The following is a 22277-nucleotide window of genomic DNA, read 5'->3' on the forward strand; positions in this document are numbered from 1 at the left end:
GATTTTAGGAGTATTCAGTAATTCTGGGGGCACCTGGGTGGCTCAGTTGGTTAAGCGTCTGCCTTCAGCTCAGGTCATGATCCCAGGGTCCTGAGATCAAGCACTGTGGTGGGCTCCCAGCTCAGCAGGGAGCCTGCTTCTCCTTCTCCCTGCTCACGTTCTCTCTTGCTATCCCTATTTCTTCTCTCTCAAATAAATAAAATCTTTAAAAAAAGGGGGGGGAGTATTCAGTAATTCTGCTCTCCTTTAGGAAAGAAAACTAAGACTAGTTTGGCTCTGCCATATGTCCACGCATATCTAGATGGAGAATTCTGCTCAGAGCTGCAGAATGCTCTGATGGACGCTGTGTCTTTTGGCTAGCTCCATTTCAAGATGCCAAACTGGACTTGCACATAAGAAAAACTGGGAGAGGTTTGTGGGCAAAAGAGTGACGATTTTCTTTGTGAGACCTATGCTTTACACTAGAAATCACATTTCAGAAATTGCTGCAAGGAACTTTTGAGATCTATTTTCAAAATGAAAATGGAGGCCCAGCGAACCTAAAATGATTAGCCTACATAAATGGCAGAACCAGGAGCCTAGATTTTCTCCTTTGCCCAAGGAAGACTAAGAATACATTCCAGTCAGCAAGTTTCCAAAATAAATGACCAATGTGTCTATCACCTCTTCTAAGAGGTCACCCAACACTCTGAAGGATGCTTCCCTTATATCTCTCTGCTGTGTATATCAAGAGTGAGGTTTACTGAATGAGGTGGGGCTACAGGAGAAGTTTACCAGATGGTTTGGTAATGCGAGGCCTGCCACCTGTTTTCGCTGGAAGGGGATATCATCCACTTTCATTACCTACCTGTTCACTGACTTATCAGCAAAGGAAGCAATGATGCTGATGACATCTCCCTTTCAAGCATATTATAATTTGTAAAGAATGGTCATGTCCATCTCCTTACTTGCCTTCCTTCCCAGTTCTGTGAAGGTATCTTGAGTAGGATTAATTCCCAGTTACTGAGGTTCAAAGCTGAAAAGTGAATTGCCAGCTTTCTAAAGAGGAGTGTAATAATAATTTTTAAAAAGTCAAAAACAATAGCATCTTCTCCTCATTTGGAATTTTTTCTCCAAGAAATTCTGAACATACTATCCTTATACTTTTATTCCCTAAAATCTTAAATGTCGTCTCTTCAGAAAGGCCTTTCCTGTCCACATAATACTAAAAGCTAACATTCACATTGCATTCAGTCTGTACATGATATTGTTTAAGCCCTTCCTATATTCTAACTTTATTAAACCTCAGTACAGGCCTATAAGCTAAGTGCTATTCTTATCATCTGCATACAATATGATGACAGTTATTATCTCCATATAGAAGCCGGAAAAACTGGAGCATAGGAAGGATTAATAACTTTACGAAGTCACACTATGAGCAATAGAGCCTGGACTTAAACTCTGGCCACCTGGTGCTGGAATTTGCACGCTTTACCTCTACTATATTGCCAACCTGAAGAAGGCCTCTTCCACTCCATTTTTCTTACAGTACCCTTTCTTTCCCTTTTAGGCACAAATCACACTTTTCAATTAGGATTTGCTCATTTATATATATTTTGTTTGTCTCTGTCAGGCTGTAAGCTCCATGAGGGCAAGGATAATATCTGTCTCATTCACATTGTAAGTGCTATGTAACTATTCATTGAATAAATGAAGAAATGTATGCTTGTGGGCACCATTAATTCTTCAACAAACTTTTAAAAATTAATTTTAGGGGTGCCTGGCTGGCTAAATCTATAGAGCATTTGACTCTTGATCTTGGGGTTGTGGGTTCAAGCCCCATGTTGGGTGTAGAGATCACTTAAAAATAAAATCTTTAAACAAAATTAAAAAAAATTAATTTTGGGGTGCCTGAGTGGCTCAGTTCGTTGGGAGTCTGACTCTTGATTTCTGCTGCAGTCGTGATCTCAGAGTTGTGAGGTTGAGATTTTAAAGATTTTATTTATTTATTATTTATTGAGACTTGGACAATTTTATTTTAAAGTAATCTACACACCCAATGTGGGGCTCGAACTCACAACCCCAAGATCAAGAGGACCAGCCCAGGGTCACTTGGACAACAAGTATTATTGAGTACTTGCTACTATTGGATTATATAAGTCTCCTAACTGGTCTCTCATCTGCAACCATTGCCTAATACCGTCTCATACAGCAGCCAGTGTGATGCTTTTTAAATCAGTTAACACATGTTACTCCTCTGCTCAAAACCCTGCAGTAACTCCCCATTAGATTAAAAGTAAAAAAGTTCTTTTCTCTCATCCCTTCTCCTCTTGCTCCCACCACACTAATCTTGTCATTTCCAAGATTCCATCTAGATATGCTTCCATCTTAGGGCCTCTGTGTCAGCCTCTTCCCTATGATTGCCCTCAAGCATCTGAATGGCTAACTCCCCTACCTCTTTTTTGGTTCTTATAATGCATCACGCCATCTCCCTTACACCACTGCTTTTTTCCTTCTCTCTAGCACTTATCACTTCCTAATATGCTATACAGTTATTATTTTATATTCTGCCTCCTCTTCTAGAATGTAGTTACAGATTGAGGATAGGGATCTTTGTCTATTTTGCTTGCTGAATATCCTGAGTGCCTACAACTGTACCTGGCATATAGTTGGTGTTCAATAACTAGCTGTTAAATGAACGACTGTTGAAGTTAAACTAAGTGCCAGGTCCTGTTTTTTGCACTGGGGGTAGAACAAAAGACTCCCTGCCCTCATGAGACTCATACTGAAGCATACTTAAACCAGGTAGACCTGTATTCCGGTGTGTGCTCCCCTGCCTAGTTCCTGCGAGTTATGGGGCAAGTTACTAACCTCTCTGCACCTTGCTTTCCTATCAATTGTTAATGAGGATTAAACGGAAAAACAGCACTTATATAGCATTTAGCATGAGATACCCTTAATCATTGCTTCCCTTCCCTCCGGGGCTGCAAGAGGTTAACTACCGCCAGGCTTACCCAATTTTTAACTGAAGATACTCTGGTGAGAGAATGCTTAACAGGGTGGAAGTGAGAAACCGAGGAATGACTAGGGTCATTTACTTTTTTTTTTTTTTTTTTTGCATCGGGAAAGCCTCGCAGGGCCCACAGAAGTGAAAGTCTAAAGGAAGGGAAGAGGAGAAACAGTGGGGTAACTGGCCACTACTGAAAACTACAAATCCCAGTACTCCCCGCGGCAGAGAACTCCGGGTCCCAGCAGGTTTCACTGTCTGGACCAGGGGTGCCTCTAGGGACCTGCAGCCTGGGTTCAGCAGGAGAGAGCGTGGGGCGTGCGGAGGCAGCGGGGAGAATCGGGTCAAGTTTTACGCCGCTACGCATACGCCTCTCACGGGCCGGACGTGACGTAGGAAGAGTTCCGGCTTCGGCCTCCGCCGCTGCCGCCGCCGCTACTAGAGCCGCCGCCGCTGCCGCCGCCGCCGTAGGGGCTTGTTATTTCTAAAATGGCGCCCCTAGACTTGGACAAGTATGTGGAGATAGCGCGGCTGTGCAAGTACCTACCGGAGAACGACCTGAAGGTGAGCCCAGCCGGAGCGGGAGCGCTGCTTGCGGGGCTCGCCCCTTCCGGCAGTGGGGCGCCCGCCGGCCCGCCCTTCCTCTCTCCGCGGGACCCCCGCCGGCATCCCGTCCTGTCCGGTCCTGGTGGTGGGCCTAACGCGGGGCGAAGCGACCCGGTCCGACCAGGCGTCACGAGGAGAGCGGGGGGAGCCCGAGTCTCCCGAATGCTGTCCCGGTTCCCTCCGTGGGGATCCCAAGGGATGTCGCGGCCTCTGCCCCAAGGTTGCACCTCCTGGCCTTCGGGCTACCCCAGGGCTCTGAGCCCTGACAGCTTTGCGTGGAGGACTCCTCTCCGCTTACCCCGACCCCGGTCTCCCGGAGGCCGACCGAGCCCCCCGGACAGTGCCCTCGGCATGGGGTCATCTTCCAGAGGTGGTGACAGGAGCGCGGGGTGGCCGGCGTCTGACAGGAGATGCCGCCGTCTCCCGGAACCCTGCGGAAGGGGAAGACGGTGGGCCAGAGCGGTCTGGTAGTGATGTCAGAGAACGTCAGGTTGTCCCTCTTTCCGTGCCCCTCGTCCCAAATTGCTTGTTAGGAGTGTTGCTTTAGTTCTGTTAATTCAGATGTGAACCCGTTTTCCAGTACGTTGTTGAGCTAATTTCAGTGGATAAAGTAGGAGGCCCTCAATACAAATACTTTTCTGCCTCTTAAGTTGTTTCCTCATAATCCCTTCTTAACTGAAGATTTCCTTTTCTTGGTTTCCCAAAGGAGATGAGTTGTTTCTTGCAACTGCCTAGTCCAAGTAACAATAAATGTATGCATGGGTAAAGGAATGAATGTAAGAGAAAAGGAATGTACGTTTTTGGTATATTGCTTTTCTGAGAAGTGTTTTTATGCACAGCGCTTAGGTGTCTGACAGTGTTCAGCGGTTAGTGCTAGTGCCTGTTTTACTTGTTCAATTAGCTTTGATTTGCTCTGTGGTAAGTGGGTAAACTGTTGGTAGTTTTGAGGTTTTTTTTTCCCTCTTTAGTCTGTGGATGTAAAGCAATTTATCTTTGTAAATTCTTTCTCTTAAGGAAGAGATTACTGTTTTTTTTCTTTTGCTCTGTTCATACAGGAAGTTGATATTAAACATCAGTCAACAAGTATGCAAATGTTTAAGGTCACACCAGCTCTCATGGATGTAACTTAATTGTACTTACATGTTAATTACATGTGCTATACGATAGGGGAATCATTCTTGTGCATTTTCCCCTTTTTAATAGGATACTTTGATTAAAATGAGGACAAAACCAGTACTAGCAATGTAGCTTTTATTCATGCTTATCTCAGTCCTTCGGACGTTAGTTTTGTGGCTTCCTTCAGTTTGTATGCTTTTTTAAGGAACTGAGGATACAACCAACATTGGGACCTAATTTATGGAAAACTAGCCAGATGTCTTTTGGTAGTGTTAATTCCATAGATCAAGTTGATTTTCTCGTATCAGTGATTTGATGTGGAATTTTCTGTTTTTTAGCACATGTAAAGCTGTTTTGAGCTTTGTGTTTTTAATGAATAAAATGTTGCTTATTATTACAGTCTGTCTTGATATTAACTTGAGATTGGCTGTATGATTTGGAAGATAATCAGTTGGATTTTCTTTAGGTCTCTTAGTTTGGATTTCCTTCCCACCCTAAGGAAATATAGGTATTAAACCATTTCATTTCTCTTGCAACACTATTGGGCTGTACTTAGTGTATATCTGTTTCTTAATAAACTTTTTTTCCTTCCATCTTCTGGACAACTAGCGGGGGAAAAAATTCTGAATTTTTCTCTATAAGTGGAGGCTTTTCTTTGTCTTGGAAATGATTTTATCAGATGAGTTTAGTTGTGCTGTTCGTGTCTGCTGTATTTTTAAAGAAATTTAATTTTGTTTCTACTTCTTGGCATGAAATAGAAACTAAAATTAGACAAGCCAAGAACGTATTCCAGGAGCACCTTTTCTGAGGCTTTAGAGCCAAAATAAAAGATCAGAGGAAGAAAAATCACTGGAGCCATTTAATGGTCATAATGGAAAAGATTTGTTCTGGTAGAAAAGAAGACAGTTCACCTGTGTTTTTTAATTGACTAGAAGTTGTAGGTACTAAATAAAATAATAAGTGCATAGGATGTTCTACATCTAATTATGATTTCTCTATATCTAAATTGGAAGTGGTCAAATCATTAGTACTGGATTGAATCTGCATAACTGTTTTGTAGGAATAAAGATGAAATATATGAAAGAGAGTGGTCCAAAACATAACCTTTCTTAAAAAAGAGCTCAAATGGTTCTCATCCACAATAAAGATTTCAGAGAGGATCATAGGAGATAGAGATTCCGTATCTGGCCTCAGAGAGGATCATAGGAGATAGAGATTCCGTATCTGGCCTCAGAGAGGATCATAGGAGATAGAGATTCCGTATCTGGCCAAGTGGAAGAATGAATGATAAAAGGCAGGTGGATTGAATACTTAAGAATTTTTGTGGGGGAAGGGTTCTATAACTTGGGGATTGTTTGATCTCTTGGACAGTTCTTAAAGGTGACGTGTAGATAAAGAAATTGCACAAGGAATTGTGCAATTCTATAATAACCACTTTTATGAATTAATAGTTAATGTAATCTTTTTGGAACTCACTTTTATGTTTAGTCTGAGCCATCTCTGAGTTCTTCATATAAGGCTACTTGTTCAGCAAAATTGTACCTTTGCTTGAAATGCCTCCATAAAGCTTCAAAACTTCTCCTTTGCTTTTTTTTTTTTCTGAGATTTAGTGAATAGCCTCATTCCAGACTCTACCTGATTTTATAGATTCTCATCATATATGATAGTCTTAATCCTTCCAGACTTACAATCTGTTCGTCTACTCACTCACCTTAGTGCTTGTTTCATTGATCGTTCTGTTTACCCAAGTTGGTTTTTTTTTTTGTTGTTGTTGTATCTTTTTCAGGTACTGTAAGGAAAACTGAGCACTGTGTGGCAGTTAGGGACATACTGTGACATTATATAGGCTAGAAGAGTGTTGTCAGTGTTTTCAAGACGCTTTCTGATAATACCCAGCATTTTGTTTCTTGGGCCACAGGATCACATTCCCATATGTCTCGTGAAACTAGTCTACAACAGTGCTGTCTGGTAGAAATAAAATGCTCAGAAACATGAACCTCGAATTGTCACATTTTAAACAAATAGGAACAGTTGAAATTAATTTTAGTAATATTTTATTTAACCCAACTGCAACATGTAATCAGTATAAAATTATTAATGTAATATTTTGCCCTTTTTTTGGTACTGTCTGTGAAATGTGTGTATTTTACTTTTATGACACATCCCAATTCGGACTAGCCACATTTCAGGTGCTCAGTAGTTACATGTGGCTGTAGGCGTGCTATGGGAAGGTGCACATCTCTATGACTCCCTAGTCGCTTTACTAGAATTTCAGAGCTAAGAGAGAATCAGAGTTCTAGTTCCATACCCTTCTTACTTTACTGAGGTTATACTGAGCTGCACAGAGTTTATGGTCTGCCCGAGGATGTGCACCTAATCAATGACCATATAACTGTCCAGGGTTCACATCTATAACTACCATTTGTGTTTCCTCTATATAGTACCCTCCATGCCCCTTCTGAGCTCTGTCTCAGATGCCACTTTCTCCATGCAGGGCTACTGGATTCCGCTGTCAGAATTATTAGCAATGATTAGAATGTACATAGCTGCTTACAGTTTTCCGAGTACCTTCATGTTCATTCTATCATTTACACAATCCTTGTGTAAGGCAGAACAAATATCAGAGCAGGACTTGAGGTTTATGTGGGTTTTGCCACAGTGACTCAGTGATATATACCTGCATTTATTTGCTATTAAAAATTCCCACTTTTGGGGCACCTGGGTGGCTCAGTTGGCTAAGCATCTGACTCTTGATCTCAGCTCAAGTCTTGAGCTCAGGGTGGTGAGTTCAAGCCCCTGGTTGGGCTCCATGCTGGGCATGGAGCCTGCTTAAAAAAAAAAATTCTCATTTTGTTCCATTTTACCACTCTGTGTTGTATGATTGCAAATATGTCTGTCTCTGTCAGACTACGAGCTTCTTGAGGGCCAGGATCATGTTTGTTTATTTTTGTGTTCTCCATAGTCTTAGAACACTGTCTTGTATGTGATAGACGAACAGTTAAGGTTTGTTGAATCTAATTGTATACTGTTTTACCACAAACATTTCTTCACATGCCTCCTTTTGTCAAGTACTGTTCCCTATGGGTGCTAGGGATAGAATCTGATACTTCTCTGTGAGGGGCTCCCAATATAGTAAAGGAGATAGAGAGGTAAACAAATGATTGTTGCATGGTGTGTTAGGTGCTATAACAGAGGGTTCGTTCAGCATATTGGGGAATGTATTAAAAGTTTCACCAAGGAGGAAAATGAGAGGATGAGCAGAGTGTGTTCAGGTAGACAAAACAGGAAGGAGAGAATGTGGTAGCAGAATAAATACCATATGCAATAGTATAGCTTAATCTGAAAGAACATCGTTGGTTCAGGGAACTTTAAGTAGTTTGGTGTGGCTGGAGGTGGTGCTGGGAAGGCAGGCAGCGGCCAAATCATGGAAGACTAGGCTGATAAACTTGGATTTTTATCTTTTAGGTGGTACATAAATAGGCACTTTGTTGTTGTTTTAAGATTTTATTTATTTATTCGACACAGAGAGAGAGACAGCGAGAGAGGGAACACAAGCAGGGGGAGTGTGAGAGGGAGAAGCAGGCTTCCCGGGGAGCAGAGAGCCTGATGTGGGGGCTCGATCCCAGAACCCTGGGATCATGACCTGAGCCGAAGGCAGACGCTTAACAGCTGAGCCACCCAGGCGCCCCCGGATAGACACTTTGAAATGCTTTTATATTTTAGGGAAAAACAAATCATACTGTGACTTTGGGATGTTGTTTAAAATGTAGCTAACTGAGGTGCCTGGGTGGCTCGGTGAGTTAAATTTCTGCCTTCAGCTTGGGTCGTGATCTCAGGGTCCTGGGATCAGGCCCCATGTTGGGCTCCCTGCTTGACGGGGAGTCTACTTCTCCCTCTCCCTCTGCCCCTTCCTCCACTTGTGCGCGTGCGCTGTCTCTCTCTCTCTCAAATAAATAAATAAAATCTTTAAAAAAATTTAAGAAAATAAAATGTAGCTAACTAAAAAGAAAAGTAGATTCAAAGAAAACTATTACAGGGATACATTGTTGTATGTGGTAGGAATATGACAAAAATCATAAAGATGATATCTGAATAGAGTTTTGGAAACACTGCCGTAGACAGAGGAGTGCTCTTGAGAAATTTTTAAGAGGACTGTTACAGTAGGTTTTAGAAATATGATTCTGGCAGCATTTGTGGACCATGGTTTGGAATGGGCAAAAATGTCATAGAAGCAGTAGGCCAGGTGACATGAGAATTTAAAGTAAGGCAGTGACAAGTGATCGTGGTGTTTAAAAGGAGATGGGGACTCCTGGCTGGCTCAATTAGAAAAGCATGCGACTGGATCTCTGGGTCGTTAGTTCAAGCTTCATGCTGGGTGTACAGATTACTAAAAAAACAAAAAGAAAACAAAAAAACTTTAAATAAAAGGAGATGAAGAAGGTATACTACGCCCTGTTGACAGGTTAGGTCTAGGTTATGAGGAAGAGAGAAAAGTTCAGTGTAATCTCAGTTTCTAGCATAGATTACTTAGTAAATACTGTAACTAGATTAAAGAATGCAAGGGAGTTTGGTTTGCACTGTACTTGGTTTGAGATGCTGCCAAGTCAAGATTTGAGGTCGAGATGTCCAGATATCTTTTGGATTCACAAGCTGGTTAGGTAACAAATATTTATTGACTTTCAGATGTGCTCTAGACACTAATAGCTCTAATAGTAGTAAACTCAGAAGAGAGGCCTATACCACTGATTCTCAACTGGGGGTGATTGTGCCCCTGAGAAGATATTTGGCAGTGTCTGGAAACGTTTTTGATTGTCACAGCTAGGGAGTTGCCATGGGTATGTATTGGGTATAGAGGCCAGATATGATCTGAAACATCCTATAATGCATAGGACAGCAGCCCCTTGCAAGAAAGAATTATCGTAGTGCCATGGCTGAGAAACTCTGGCTTAGACTGAAGATATGGTTGTTTCCTTTTGGACTGTAAGGGTGTGAATATTATTATCATCTTGGATTCCAGCTCCTCATCCCCAGTGTTTTGTATTATAGTAGGAATTCTATACAAAGGCTATATAAAAAAATAATTTTATATAGAATTTTATTTCTTAAGCCAAGAGATTTTATAAATACTAGTATGTTAAAGTAAGTAAAGGAAATGGTAGGTTTTAGATAGTAGGGTCAGCTAAACAAAGAATCACAAAAATTCAAAACCTGGTGTATTTGAGGGACAAGAGGGGACAGAGACATAGGAGCAGAGAATAGAATGGAATCCTGAGTATCTTGAAGAAAAGGTAGAGAAGGGAAATAGAGTCTTCTAAGAAGGGGGCTATGAACTCCTATTTGTTCAAGGATTAGGAACTAAATTGGGCACCGTGGGGAGAGATGGGTATAGTTTGACCTAAAATTGGGTAAGATTGAGAATCTTGCCTCAGTGACTGTTTTGGAGCAGTAAGAGAAACCACACTTCATACAAACTAAACAGTAGAACAAAGCTGTGAAGGGCTTTGGAAGAAAGGACCACATGTCTTCATGGCAAGGCTGGGCTCCCTGAGCACTGTGTATGTATTTGTTTGACTTATGTAGAATTTGTATTGAGATTTCTTGGACTTATTTTTGTGTGTGCTTGGTTTGGACTTGTAAGGCTACTGTTGAACAGGGGAGATGAGAGGCAATGGCTTTGGCTTAGAGACTCAACTCCCTAAATCCTCAGTTGGGACTGCAGAAGTGGCAGTGACAGGAGACAGCTGTTATTTTACTCAAGGTAGTGTGCCTGGTCTTGGGTTGAAGTTGCTGCCTAAGTAGTTTACATTTGTTCTCTAGACATTTAGCAGTTTTGAGATTGGCAAGGTTTCACAGTTCTTGAGTTTATGGTCTACTGTTACTTCCAGGTCAGCACTGGGGGGTGTGGGCCTGTCACCAGGGGTGACTTGCAGTTCAAGGGGCATTTATGGGCTAGGAGAGCCAGACATATATGGGTGCAAATTCTAGCACATTCACATATGGGAATCATGAGTCCCTCAGGAATTTGTGCTGTGATTAGTTTCAAAATGTTTATTTGTTCCAAAAAGGATATAGAATGGTTTACAAAGGTGTATTCAATATAGCAAGATAAATTACATATAGAATAAGTAAGAAAAATGAAGCAAAGAGAATGTAAAGATAGGAAACCAAGATGGAGCCAGCAGTAAAAGTAAAAATTGTATATAAAATAAAAGCTGTGATGATCGGATTACTTCTTTGAGATTAAACCCTACGTTTTCAAGGAGTCTACTGAAAGATAGAAACTGATCAACTAAAAAATTCACCAAGTCTAAAAGATGACAAACTCAAGCTTCTCAGGAAATCACATCTATCCTTGATAGAGCCAGAGACGTTCCTCCCCTGGGTCCTCCTTGAAGGTAACTGTTTAATAACAGCATCCTATGCATCTTGTTTATAGTCTACACAATGACAAGCTCTGTTTCTATAATGCCCCTTACCACAGGTGAATGGCATGACATTAAAGTGTAATTTGGGAAAAAGCAATTGGGAAAGGAGGGCAATATAACTCAGGGTGAGGACAGGCCTCCCTAAAGGACAGTTTGGCTTATTTCAGGGTGGAGTTTATAGTAGGTTTCTTTCTTTTCTTTTTTTGTTTGTTTGTTTTTTAAAGATTTTATTTATTCATTTGACAGAGAGAGAGAAAGAGAGCATGCACAAGCAGGGGAGGGGCAGGTAGAGGGAGAAGGAGAAGTGGGCTCCCTGCTAGGCTCCCTTCTCTGCAGGGAGCCCAGTACAGGGCTCTATCCCGGGACCCTGGGATCATGACCCAAGCCAAAGGCAGACGCTTAACCTACGGAGCTACCCAGGCACCCCTATTGTAGGTGTCTTTGGGTAACATTTTAGTAATTGTTCTTTAAAGGGGTGTACACAGTGCAGCCCCCAAATTTAGTAACCAACAGTTTTGTGAGAGTGGGCAAGTAAAGAAATCAACATTGTAGGAAGTAGAGAACTTTTCTCTTTCAGAAATGCATTGTGGAGAGAAGAATGGGAGATAGCTTCTTTGGTGGCTTGTGTCCAAGGATGTATGGGGGGAAATGTTCAAATTGTACTCCTGGTATGGGTTCTGATTCGCTGATAGAAGTTTGACCTGTTCTTCATGATCCTGGGGTCCTGAGATCAAGCCCCGTGTTAGGCTCTCTGCTCAGTGGGGAGTCTGCTTCTCCCACTCCCTCTGCTGCTCCCTCTGCTTGTGCTTTCTCTCTCTCTCTGTCAGATAAGTGAATAAAATCTTAAAAAATAAAAAACTTAAAAAAAAATAAAGAAGTTTGACCTGTTCTTATGTGAAATCCAAAAAGGAGTGTGGATGGGACAGGGCCTAATAGCATGCAGGTCTCATGGGCAGGACACAGAAAACTCTGCCCACTCTTGTACAGATTACAGCATAGCTCTTCTACAGATACATTGGTGGAATTCTCTTTGAGAAGGTTTGCTGAGTGTACCTAAAAAAATACTACAAATATTAATTAGGCAAGGCATTATACCTAAAAAAGGTAGGTAATGTCCCAAGATAGGTGCTTTAAAACATCACTGTATTGTTTTAGGGGTTCCTGGTTGGCTCAGTTGGTTAAGTGTCTGATTCTTGGTTTCAGCTCAGGTCGTGATCTCCAGTTTGTGAGATTGAGCCCCACGTTGAGCTCCGCACTCAGCAGGGAGTCTGCTTAAGATTCCCTCTCCCTCTCCTTCTGTTCCCCCCCCCGCCATGTGCTCTTGTGCACGCATGTGCTCTCTCAAATAAATGAATAAATAAATGAATAAAATCTTTAAAAAAATCACTGTATTGTTTTATTTTAAAAATTGTGTAACATCAGAAACAAGATTTCAAAAATGCTTGAAATTGGAAGGATAGCCATCTCCATAAGGAGTGGTTTTGAGTGGTTCTCATCAAGGTGGTAATTATTATTTTTTAACAGGTAATGTATATGTTTAAATAAAATAATAGCTTTCTTGAGAAATAAATATCATAAAATTAACTTTACTTATTTTTAAGATTATTTATTTATTTTTAAATTTTAAGTAGGCTCCATGCCCAATGTGGGGCTTGAACTCACAAGCCTGAGATAAGAGTGGCATGCTCTCCTGACTGAGCCAGCCAGGTGCCCCTTTAAGATTTTATTTTATTTATTGACTATTATTTTTAAAGATTTTATTTACTTGAGAGAGAGAAAGAGCGAGAGCACAGAGGGAGAGGGAGACACAGACTCCCTGCTGAGCAGAGAGCCTGATGAGAGGCTCTATCCTAGGGCCCAAGGATCATGACTTGAGATATAGGCAGATGCTTAACCAACTAAGCCATCCAGGTGACCCTAAGATTTTCTTTTTAAGTAATCTCTATACCCATTGTGGGGCCCGAACTTAGAGCCCTGAGATCAAGAGTCACATGCTCTACTGACTGAACCAGCCAGGTGCCCCTATTTATTTATTTTTAAATTTTTTAATTAAAAAATTCTTTTTAAGTAAGCTCTTTGCCCAATGTGGGGCTTGAACTCAGGACCCTCAGATGAAGAGTCACATGTTCTACCTACTGAGCCAGCGAGGCACCCCTAAAAATTAACTTTTAAAGGGGTGTGTGAATGGCTCAGTTGCTTAAGTGTCCGAGTCTTGATTTTGGCTCAGGTTGTGATCTTGGGGTCATGAGATCGAGCCCTGGGTCAGGCTATGCGTACTCAGCAGGGAGTCTGGTTGAGATTCTCTCTACCACTCCCTCTGCCCCTCCCCCCTGCTCTCCCTCTCTAAAATAAATGAATAAAAATCTTTTAAAAATTTAAAAAAAATAAATTTAAAAGTGGGTTTTAGTTTTTTCAGAGTTGTCTATCACCATAATTAGTGTTTGAACATTTTTGTTACCCCAAAGAGAAATTCCATACCTGTTAGCAGTAACTCCCCATTTCCCTGTTATCCTAAACCCGAGGCATAGACAACCACTAATCAACTTTCTGTCTCCATGGATTTGCCCATACTGAACATTTTATTTAAATCGAATCATATAGTATGTGGCCTTTTGTGACTGGTATAACGTTCTCAAGGCTCATCTACTTTGTAACGCGTACCATTACTTCATTTTGTTCTATGGTTCAATGATATTCCATTGTATGGATGTGTACCACATTTTGTTAATCCATTCATCTGGGTTGTTTCCACTTTTTTGGCTATTGTTAATAATGCTGTAGTAACACTGGTGTAAAGGTATTTATTGAGTCCCTGCTTTCAATTCTTTTGTCTTTATATCTAGTGTGTTAGTCCTGGGCAGGTGGTAATTCTCTTTAGCATTTCGAAGAACTGCCAGACTGTTTTCCATAGTGGCTGTCCCATTTTACATTCCTATCAGCAATGTGTGAGGGTTCCAGTTTCTCCACATTCTTGCTAGCACTTGTTATTTTTCGTTTTTAAAAACTTGTGGTCATCTCAGTATGTGTGAAGTGTTACCCATTGTGGTTTTGTTTGCCTTTATTTCCCTAATAACTAATGATACTGAGCATTTTTTAAATGCACTTATTGGCCATTTGTATATTTTCTTGGGAAATATGCCTGTTCAAGTCTCTTGCCTGTTTTTTTTTTTTTAGACTTATTTGAGAGAGAGAGAGAAAGCACTTGAGGGTAGGGGCAGAGGGAAAGGGAGAGAGAGAAACCTAAACAGACTTCTTGCTGAGCAGGGAGCTGGACACATGGCTTGATCTCACCACTCTGAGATCATGACCTGAGCCAAAACCAAGAGTGGGACTCTTAACCAACTCAGCCACCCAGGCGCCCCCTTTGCCCATTTTCTTAGTTGATTTTTTAAAAATCTTTTTGTTGAGTTTTAGTTCTTCCTATATTCTGGATATTAAACCTCTGTAAAATTTATGATTTCTAAATATTTTCTCCCATTCTGTGGGTTGGTTGTTTTTTCACTTTCTTGATAATGTCCTTAGATGCACACAAGTTTTTTAATTTTGATGAAGTCCAGTTTATCTATTTTTTATCACTCATGCTTTTTTTTAAAGATTTTATTTATTTTAGAGAAGGAGAGAGAGAGCACATGTATGAGCGGAGTGGGGGTGGAGCAGAAGGAGAGGGAGAGAATCTCAAGCTGACTCCGTGCTGACCATGGAGCCTGATGTGAGGCTTGATCTCACAATCCTGAGATCATGACCCTAGCTGAAATCAAGAGTCGGACGCTCAACTGACTGAGCTACCCAGGCGCCCCTATCGATCATTCTTTTGATACATCTAAGGCTTCATTGTCAAATCCAAGGTCAAGAAGATTTACTCATATGTTTTCTTCTAAGAGTTTCATAGTTTTAGCTCTTATATTTAGGTCATTCATCCTTTATGAATTAATTTTCGTAAATGCTGTGAGGTAGGAGTCCAGTTTCATTCTTTTGCATGTGGAAATCCAGTTGCCCCAGTACCACCTGCTGGAAAGACTATTCTTTCTGGTAATATGTTTCTAATAAGTTTTTTGTATAGGTAATACATTCATATGTTTCCAAACTTAAAAGGTATAAAAGACTATACATGTTAAGTCTTCCTTCGACCTCTGCCCCCAGCACCCAGTTCCCTTCCTTATGTTGGATCTTTCCAGAAACAACAGTTTAGGCATGTACAAGTAAGTATAAGCAAGCATGTGCATGTATATGGTTTTTTCTTTGATATAAGAGGTAGCATGAACATTATTTTGCATCTTGCTTTTTTTTTTTTCCCAGTTTAAGGCTGTTTCTAATTTTGACATTTTAGTGTGTGTTTTTTTTTTTTAAAGAAATGTAGTAACTACTGGAAAATAGGAAAAATAATTTGATGCGTCTGTTTCCTTCCACAAAGAATAAATGTTTTTCATGCTTTTTTTAAAATTAAAAGAAATAAAGATGAAAGTGGAATTCCTTTTGCTTGACATCTCCAGCACCTGCTACTGTGGGCTTGGTGTATATCCTTCTAGGTCATGTTTTATAATTCAGTGTACACATATATGTAGTAGACTGAGGATATAACTGTGTGTGTATGTATAAAACTCTGCAGAGCACTTTGCATGCACTATCTTATTTAAACCTCAGAATGTCCAGGTAGGTATCTCTATTTTGTGAATGAGGAAACTGAGACACAGAAAAAGATCAAGTAACTTGCTCAGGGGTACACAGCTAAGGTAACAAACAGTAATCTAAGTAATAGGTAAAAGGTAGAGCTGATATTTGACCTCTGATTTTTTTGGACTTCAAAGTCTATGCTCTTAACCTTGGAACTCTACCATGGTATTAATTGGTATGCCCCTTTTCTTAGAGTATAAAATATTCTGGGAATGGTACTTGTTGATTAGGAATAAAGGACTATTCCCTCTCAGCCCTACTCTTTTTCTCCAAAATTTGACCTTCCAGCAGCATTGAACATAATTGATTACTCCTCATTTTCTTTGTTGCCCCTGCCCCTTGATCACTCCTCTCTTTTTTTTTTTTTTTTAAAGATTTATTTGAGAGAGAGAGCACGAATGGTGTGAGGGGCAGAGGGAGAGGCAGACCCCCCCCCCCCACCTCGCTGAGCAGGGAGCCTGACATGGGGCTCTATTCCAGGACTCCAGGATTATGACCTGAGTCAAAGGCAGATGCTTAACTGACTGAGCCACCTAGGTGCCCCTGATCGCTCCTCCTTTGAAACATTTTCTTCACTGGACTTTTAGGATACCACACACTCATCGTTGCCTTTCTGTTTCACCAGTCTGTCTCTTTTGCTTGTTCCTCCTATTTTCCCTAACTTCTAAATATTGGTGTATCTTAAGGATCATTTCTTGATCTTATCCTTTCCTCTCTTTTTAGCTACCACTTTAGTTATCTCTTCTAGTCTCATGTATGTATGTATGTATGCATGTATATCCTGACAATTTCTAAATTGGTCTCTCTGGCTCAGATTCTTTTCCTTGAATTCAAGTCTCATTTGATCACTTGTTTACAGCACATCTGGGCACTTGGAAATCTGATAGGCATCTGAGACTTCATGTGTCAAAATCAGATTCTGACAGCCAAATAGTGGAAATAACCCAAATGTGTAGCAACTGGTGAATGGATAAGTAAAATGTGATGAATACATACAGTAGAATATTATTTATTTAGAAAAAAGAACAAAGTAAAAACACATTACAATATGGAAAAGCATGTAATGAAAAGCATTATATTAAGTGAAAGAAGCCAGTCACAAAAGGCCACATATCCAGATGTCCAGAGTGGGCAAAGCCATAGAGACAGAAAGTAGATAAGTGATTGCCTAGGGCTGTGGGGTGGGGTTGTGGGAGGGGACTACCAATGAGTACATAGCTTTTTGAGGGATGATGAAAGTTTTTTTTTTTTTTGTAGCTTTGAGGAATTTTATTATTAAAAGCTAACACTCATATACTTCAACTAACAATAATGTAAAATTCATCACACATTTACTTCACTATTTAGCTTGACCTTCTAGTAAATCTTTAGCTTTATTTATTTTGGCTGCTATATAAGGAGATCCTCCCTTGTCTGGATAATTTATTTTTATTTTATTTTATTTTATTTTATTTTTTTAAAGATTTTTTTTTTTTTAAAGATTGTATTTATTTATTTGACAGAGAGAGACAGAGAGAGAGGGAACACAAGCAGGGGAAATGGGAGAGGAAGAGGAAGGCTCCCAGCAGAGCAGGGACCCTGATGCGGGGCTCGATCCCAGGACCCCGGGATCACGCCCTGAGCCGAAAGCAGACGCTTAAGGACTGAGCCACTCAGGCGCCCCTTGTCTGGGTAATTTAAAAACATAATTCATCGATGAGCAGCTCTTATTTTTCATTTATTGGCAGTAGTATGCCTCGTATTAATGCTGCTTCTCGTTTTGTCATTTTGGGTTCCAACCCACTTCTGTAAGGCATCACTGAAGGCAGATTTTGGTAGACGTTGAAAAACTTGTTTCACTGGAGGCTCCATATGTTTCATGGCTTGCGAAACATAACATCCTGCAGCAGCAATGGTCAGTCCAACTGCTGCTATTGTACTGGCCATGGCTGTGGCTCGGCTCCCTGGCCTTCATTGAGAGCAAGGTTCATCCCAGTTCAAAGGTCTCTGCCACCAATTCCTATGCCTCTACCAGACAGTGACACAGCCATCACCAGCAAGCACTGAAAATGTTCTAAAATTAATTATGGTGATGGTTCCGAACACTGAGTATACTAAAAAAACAACTGAATTTTGTGCTTTATTTTTTTTTTAAGATTTATTTATTTATTTGACAGAGAGAGAGAGAACAAGTAGGCACAGAGGCAGGCAGAGGGAGGAAAAGCAGGCTCCCCGCTGAGCCCGATGCGGGGCTCGATCCCAGGACCCTGGTATTGTGATCTGAGTCGAAGGCAGATGCTTGACCAACTAAGCCACCCAGGCGCCCCCTGAATTTTGTGCTTTAATGGGGTATTTTTTGGTATATGAATTATATCTCAATGAGGTTGTTAAAAAATCAAATTCCTGGTTCCCCATCCCCCAAACTAAACTCAAACAAATAAAAACAATCTGCCCATGCAAGAAATAATTGATAAGCTGGACGTCATTAAAATTAAAAATGTTTGCTTTGTAAAAGACACTGTCAGGAGAAGAAGACACATTTGATAAAGGACTTTTTTTTTTTTTTTAAAGATTTTATTTATTTGGCAGAGATAGAGACAGCCAGCGAGAGAGGGAACACAAGCAGGGGGAGTGGGAGAGAAAGAAGCCGGCTCCTAGTGGAGGAGCCTGACGTGGGACTCGATCCCAGAACGCCGGGATCACGCCCTGAGCCGAAGGCAGACGCTTAACGACTGTGCCACCCAGGCGCCCCTGATAAAGGACTTTTATCCATAATATGCAAAGAACTCTTAAAATTCAACAATAAGAAAACAGTTCCATTAAAAAATGGGCAAAGACCTGAGCAGACACCTCACTAAAGATTTACAAATGACAAGCATATGAAATGGTGCTCCTCATCATACATCATTAGGGAAATAAATGCAAATTAAAGCAGTGTTATACCACTACAAGGCTATTAGAACAGTCAGAATCCAGAACACTGATATCACCAAATGTTGGCAGAGTTGGGGAGCAACAGGAACTCTCATTCATGCTTGATGGGAATGCAGAATAGTACAGCCACTTTGGAAAATTGTTTGGCAATTTCTTGCCAGACTCGTACTGTACAGTCTAGCAGTCATGTTCCTTGCTATCTACCCAAATTAATTGAAAACTTGTGTTCACCAAAAACCTACACATGGATTTTTATGGTAGCGTTATTCATAACTGCTAAAATTTGGAACCAACCAACATGTCCTTCAGTAGGTGAATGAATAAATAAACTGGTACATCAAGACATTGAAATATTATTTAGCACTAAAAAGAAATGAGCTATCAAGCCATTAAAAAACATGAAGGGACCTTAAATGCATATTATTAAGTGAAAGAACTGAATCTGAAAAGTCTACTTATGTATGATTTAAACTGTATGACACTCTGGAAAAGACAAAACTATGATGGCAGTAAGATCAGTGGTTTCCAGGGTTTGGGGAAGGGAAGGATGAATAGATGAAGCACAGAGGATTTTTAGGGCAGTGAAACTATTCTGTATGATACTATAATTCTGTATATATGTCGTTATACATTTGTCCAAACCCATAGAATGTACAACACCCAAAAATGAACCCTAATGTAAACTATGGACTCTGCAGAGTAATGATGCATCAGTGTAGGTTCATAAGTAACAAATGTACCGCTCTGATACGGGATGTTGGTAGTAGAAGAGGCTGTATGTATGTGTTTGTGAGCAGCAGATACATGGGAATTCTCTGCGTCTTCTCAATTTTACTGTAAACCTAAAACTGCTCTAAAAAATAAATTCTATTTAAAAGAAAAAAACTACAATAGGAAAATCTTTCCTTGGAGTCGTAACTATCTCAATAATGACTATTAACACCCTTGGAGTTACTTAAGCCAAAAAAATTTTTTAAAGATTTATTTATTGGGGTGCCGTGGTGGCTCAGTCAGTTAAGCGTCTGCCTTCGGCTCAGGTCATGATCCCAGGGTCCTGGGATCAAGCCCCATGTGGGGCTCTGTGTTCAGTGGGGAGCCTGCTTCTCCCTTTCCCTCTGCCTGCCGCTCTGCTTGCTTGTGCATGTGCTCTCTCTCTCCATCTCTCTCTGTGTCAAATAAATAAATCTTAAAAAGAAATATTTATTTATTAGAGAGAGAGATCAAGAGCACACGAGTTGGGGGAGGGACAGAGGGAGAAAATCTTCAAGCAGACTCCCTGCTGAGCACGAAGCCCAAAGTAGGGCTTGATGTCACGACCCATGAAATCATGACCTGAGCCAAAACCAAGAATTGGATGCTTAACCGCCACCCAGGCATGCCTTAAGCCAAAAACATTGAGTCATCCTTGATTCCTTTCTTTCAATGCTGTCTTTCCAATTGTTCTTAAATCTAGTGGATTCTCCATGCAGAAAACATCTGGAATCTGTTCACTTGTGACCACTTCCTACTTTGATGATGCTGGTCCAAGCCAGTATTAACTTTTACCTACATTATTGTAGAAGGCCCCTAAGTGGTATCCCTGCTTCTGCCTTTACCTCTTTCCTATCCCTAAGTTCCTCATGGCCCATAAAACATAGCAGACATAAGATCATAATCACTGCTCTGCTTAGGGCCTCCCAATGGCTTCCTGTTAAAAGCCAGGTCCTTACATTCACCCCCAACGACCTAACAATGTTCTGTGGTGCTCTCCTGTTTTTCTTATTCAATCCACTAACCACTCCAGCTTTTCGTGTTTCTCAGACAGCAAGCATGCTTTCATCCAAGCATTTTGTACTTACTGTTTTCTCTGGCTGTAATGCTTTTCCCCCATAACATTACCTTTTTCTGATTTTTGCTCAAAAGTCACTTTATCAGTAAGGCTACTGTGCTTACCCCATTTAAGATGTCAGTACCACCTCCCACCTCTGCCACTATTTACTCCCGTTACAGTGTTTCATTTTTCTTCATTCCTCTTACCACTATCTGAAAAAGTAGTATGAAAAAATATTTTTAACTTATTTCTTTATTTTCTGTACCTCTCCTCATTAGAGTTTAAGCCCCTTGAGAGCAGGGCCTTTAGTCTGTTTGATCATTACTATTTATTTAGTTTGTTTCTAGAATTACTGGTATCATATTAGGCTCTCAATAAATATTTGCTGTGCTGAACAACTAAATATTCAAGATAGTACAGTGGAAAGAGGTAGGTAACCTGGATTACAGATCTGTTGCTAAGATTAAGTAGTTTAGTGACCTGAGTGCTTGTGAGTCTCAGTCTTATCATCTGGGTCAAGTGAAAGATTTGACATAGGTGGTTTTTAATGCAGTGAGATAATAGAAATATCTATCTATCTATCTATCTATCTAGGAATATCTTTTGTTCTAAAGAGGTGACTCTGGGTGGGCTCCCAGATGGCTCCTAGATATAGACTGCTCAGTGGAAAAACCAAACCATGATTAGAAGCTTGGCATTTTCAGTCCTGCCCCCCATTCTCTTCAGAAGGGAGAAGGGCTGAAAATGGAGTTGATGATGGATCATGTCTACATGTTGAAGCTTCCATAAAATCTCTGAAGTATGGGGTTCAGAGAACTTCCATCTGAATGTTCATTCATATCCTTTGTCATGTTCTTAAATGTAAACTGGTAAATGTAAGTAAATGTTTTCCTGAGTTCTGTGAGCTGCTCTAGCAAATTAATCAGACCCAAGGAGGAGATCTTTGTAACCTCCATAACCTTTGATCTGCAGCTGGTTGGTCAGAAGCACAGATGATAATCTGAGCTTGTGACTGATGTCTGGTGCGTGGGGGGGAGGGGGGTGGCGCAGCCTTGTGGGACTGAGCCCTTGTGGGATCTGATGTTATCTCTGTGTGGATAGTGTCAGAATTGAGTTAAATTGTAGGATAACCAGCTGGTGTCACAAGGAGTTGCTTGTTGTGGGGAAAAAACCTCCTCGTATTCGGTGACCAGAAGTGTGAGTGTTCTGTGTGACTAGTACAGGAGACACACAGGAAAGAAGCACACACTAGGGAAGAACTGGATTTTTCCCTACAGAGGAAAGAAAAAGGTGGGTTTTTTTTCTTTTAGAAATGTAAGCCAGAATTTTTTAATTGAAGGAACCTTGAGAAACCATCTTTCTCTATAAAGTTATGGCTCTGAGTCCAGAAATACTGTTTCACTCACTGGTATCTATTCCTGTTATGAATAGTGGAAGGATTATTGGCAGGACTAAGGCTTGTTTGGTGAAGCGTCTGAGGGTTGTGGGAAATTCAACACAAGAAGGAGCTAGCTACTCAGGGGCCCAAAGCCGGAAGGACTCCAGGCCAAAAGAAAGATCTTGCCTTTGGGGTTCTATTTGAAGCTCAGGAATTTAGTCTAGGAATAAGAACAAACTGTTTTATTTTGAAATTTTCTAAGCAGCTGTATTTCCCCTCTTTTTCTTTTGAGGGACTTCCGCTAACCCCCCTCCCCCTCCCCCACCCCGGTCGGTTGTCTGTCATTGTGAGTTATCTCCTATGCTTGGCTCT

The 22277-nt window shown here is 40.8% G+C and overlaps 1 protein-coding gene across 2 annotated transcripts in view; it reads left to right on the forward strand.

Annotated features, from left to right (window-relative positions):
- Window positions 1-3376: 3376 nt before the first annotated feature.
- PPP6C (protein phosphatase 6 catalytic subunit) overlaps window positions 3377-22277 on the forward strand; it is a 35546-nt gene continuing 16645 nt past the window's right edge. The window contains exon 1 of one of the 2 annotated variants that reach the window (XM_087869375.1): window positions 3377-3550. In XM_087869375.1, coding sequence (XP_087725501.1) covers window positions 3476-3550 — 75 coding nt within the window. In that variant the 5' untranslated portion in view covers window positions 3377-3475. The remainder of the gene's footprint in view (window positions 3551-22277) is intronic. The other variant, XM_045790954.2, reaches the window with a different exon arrangement.

This window comes from Ursus americanus, chromosome 18, assembly GCF_024610735.1.
Source record: "Ursus americanus isolate L20-20 chromosome 18, mUrsAme1.1.p, whole genome shotgun sequence".
NCBI classification, from domain to species: domain Eukaryota; kingdom Metazoa; phylum Chordata; class Mammalia; order Carnivora; family Ursidae; genus Ursus; species Ursus americanus.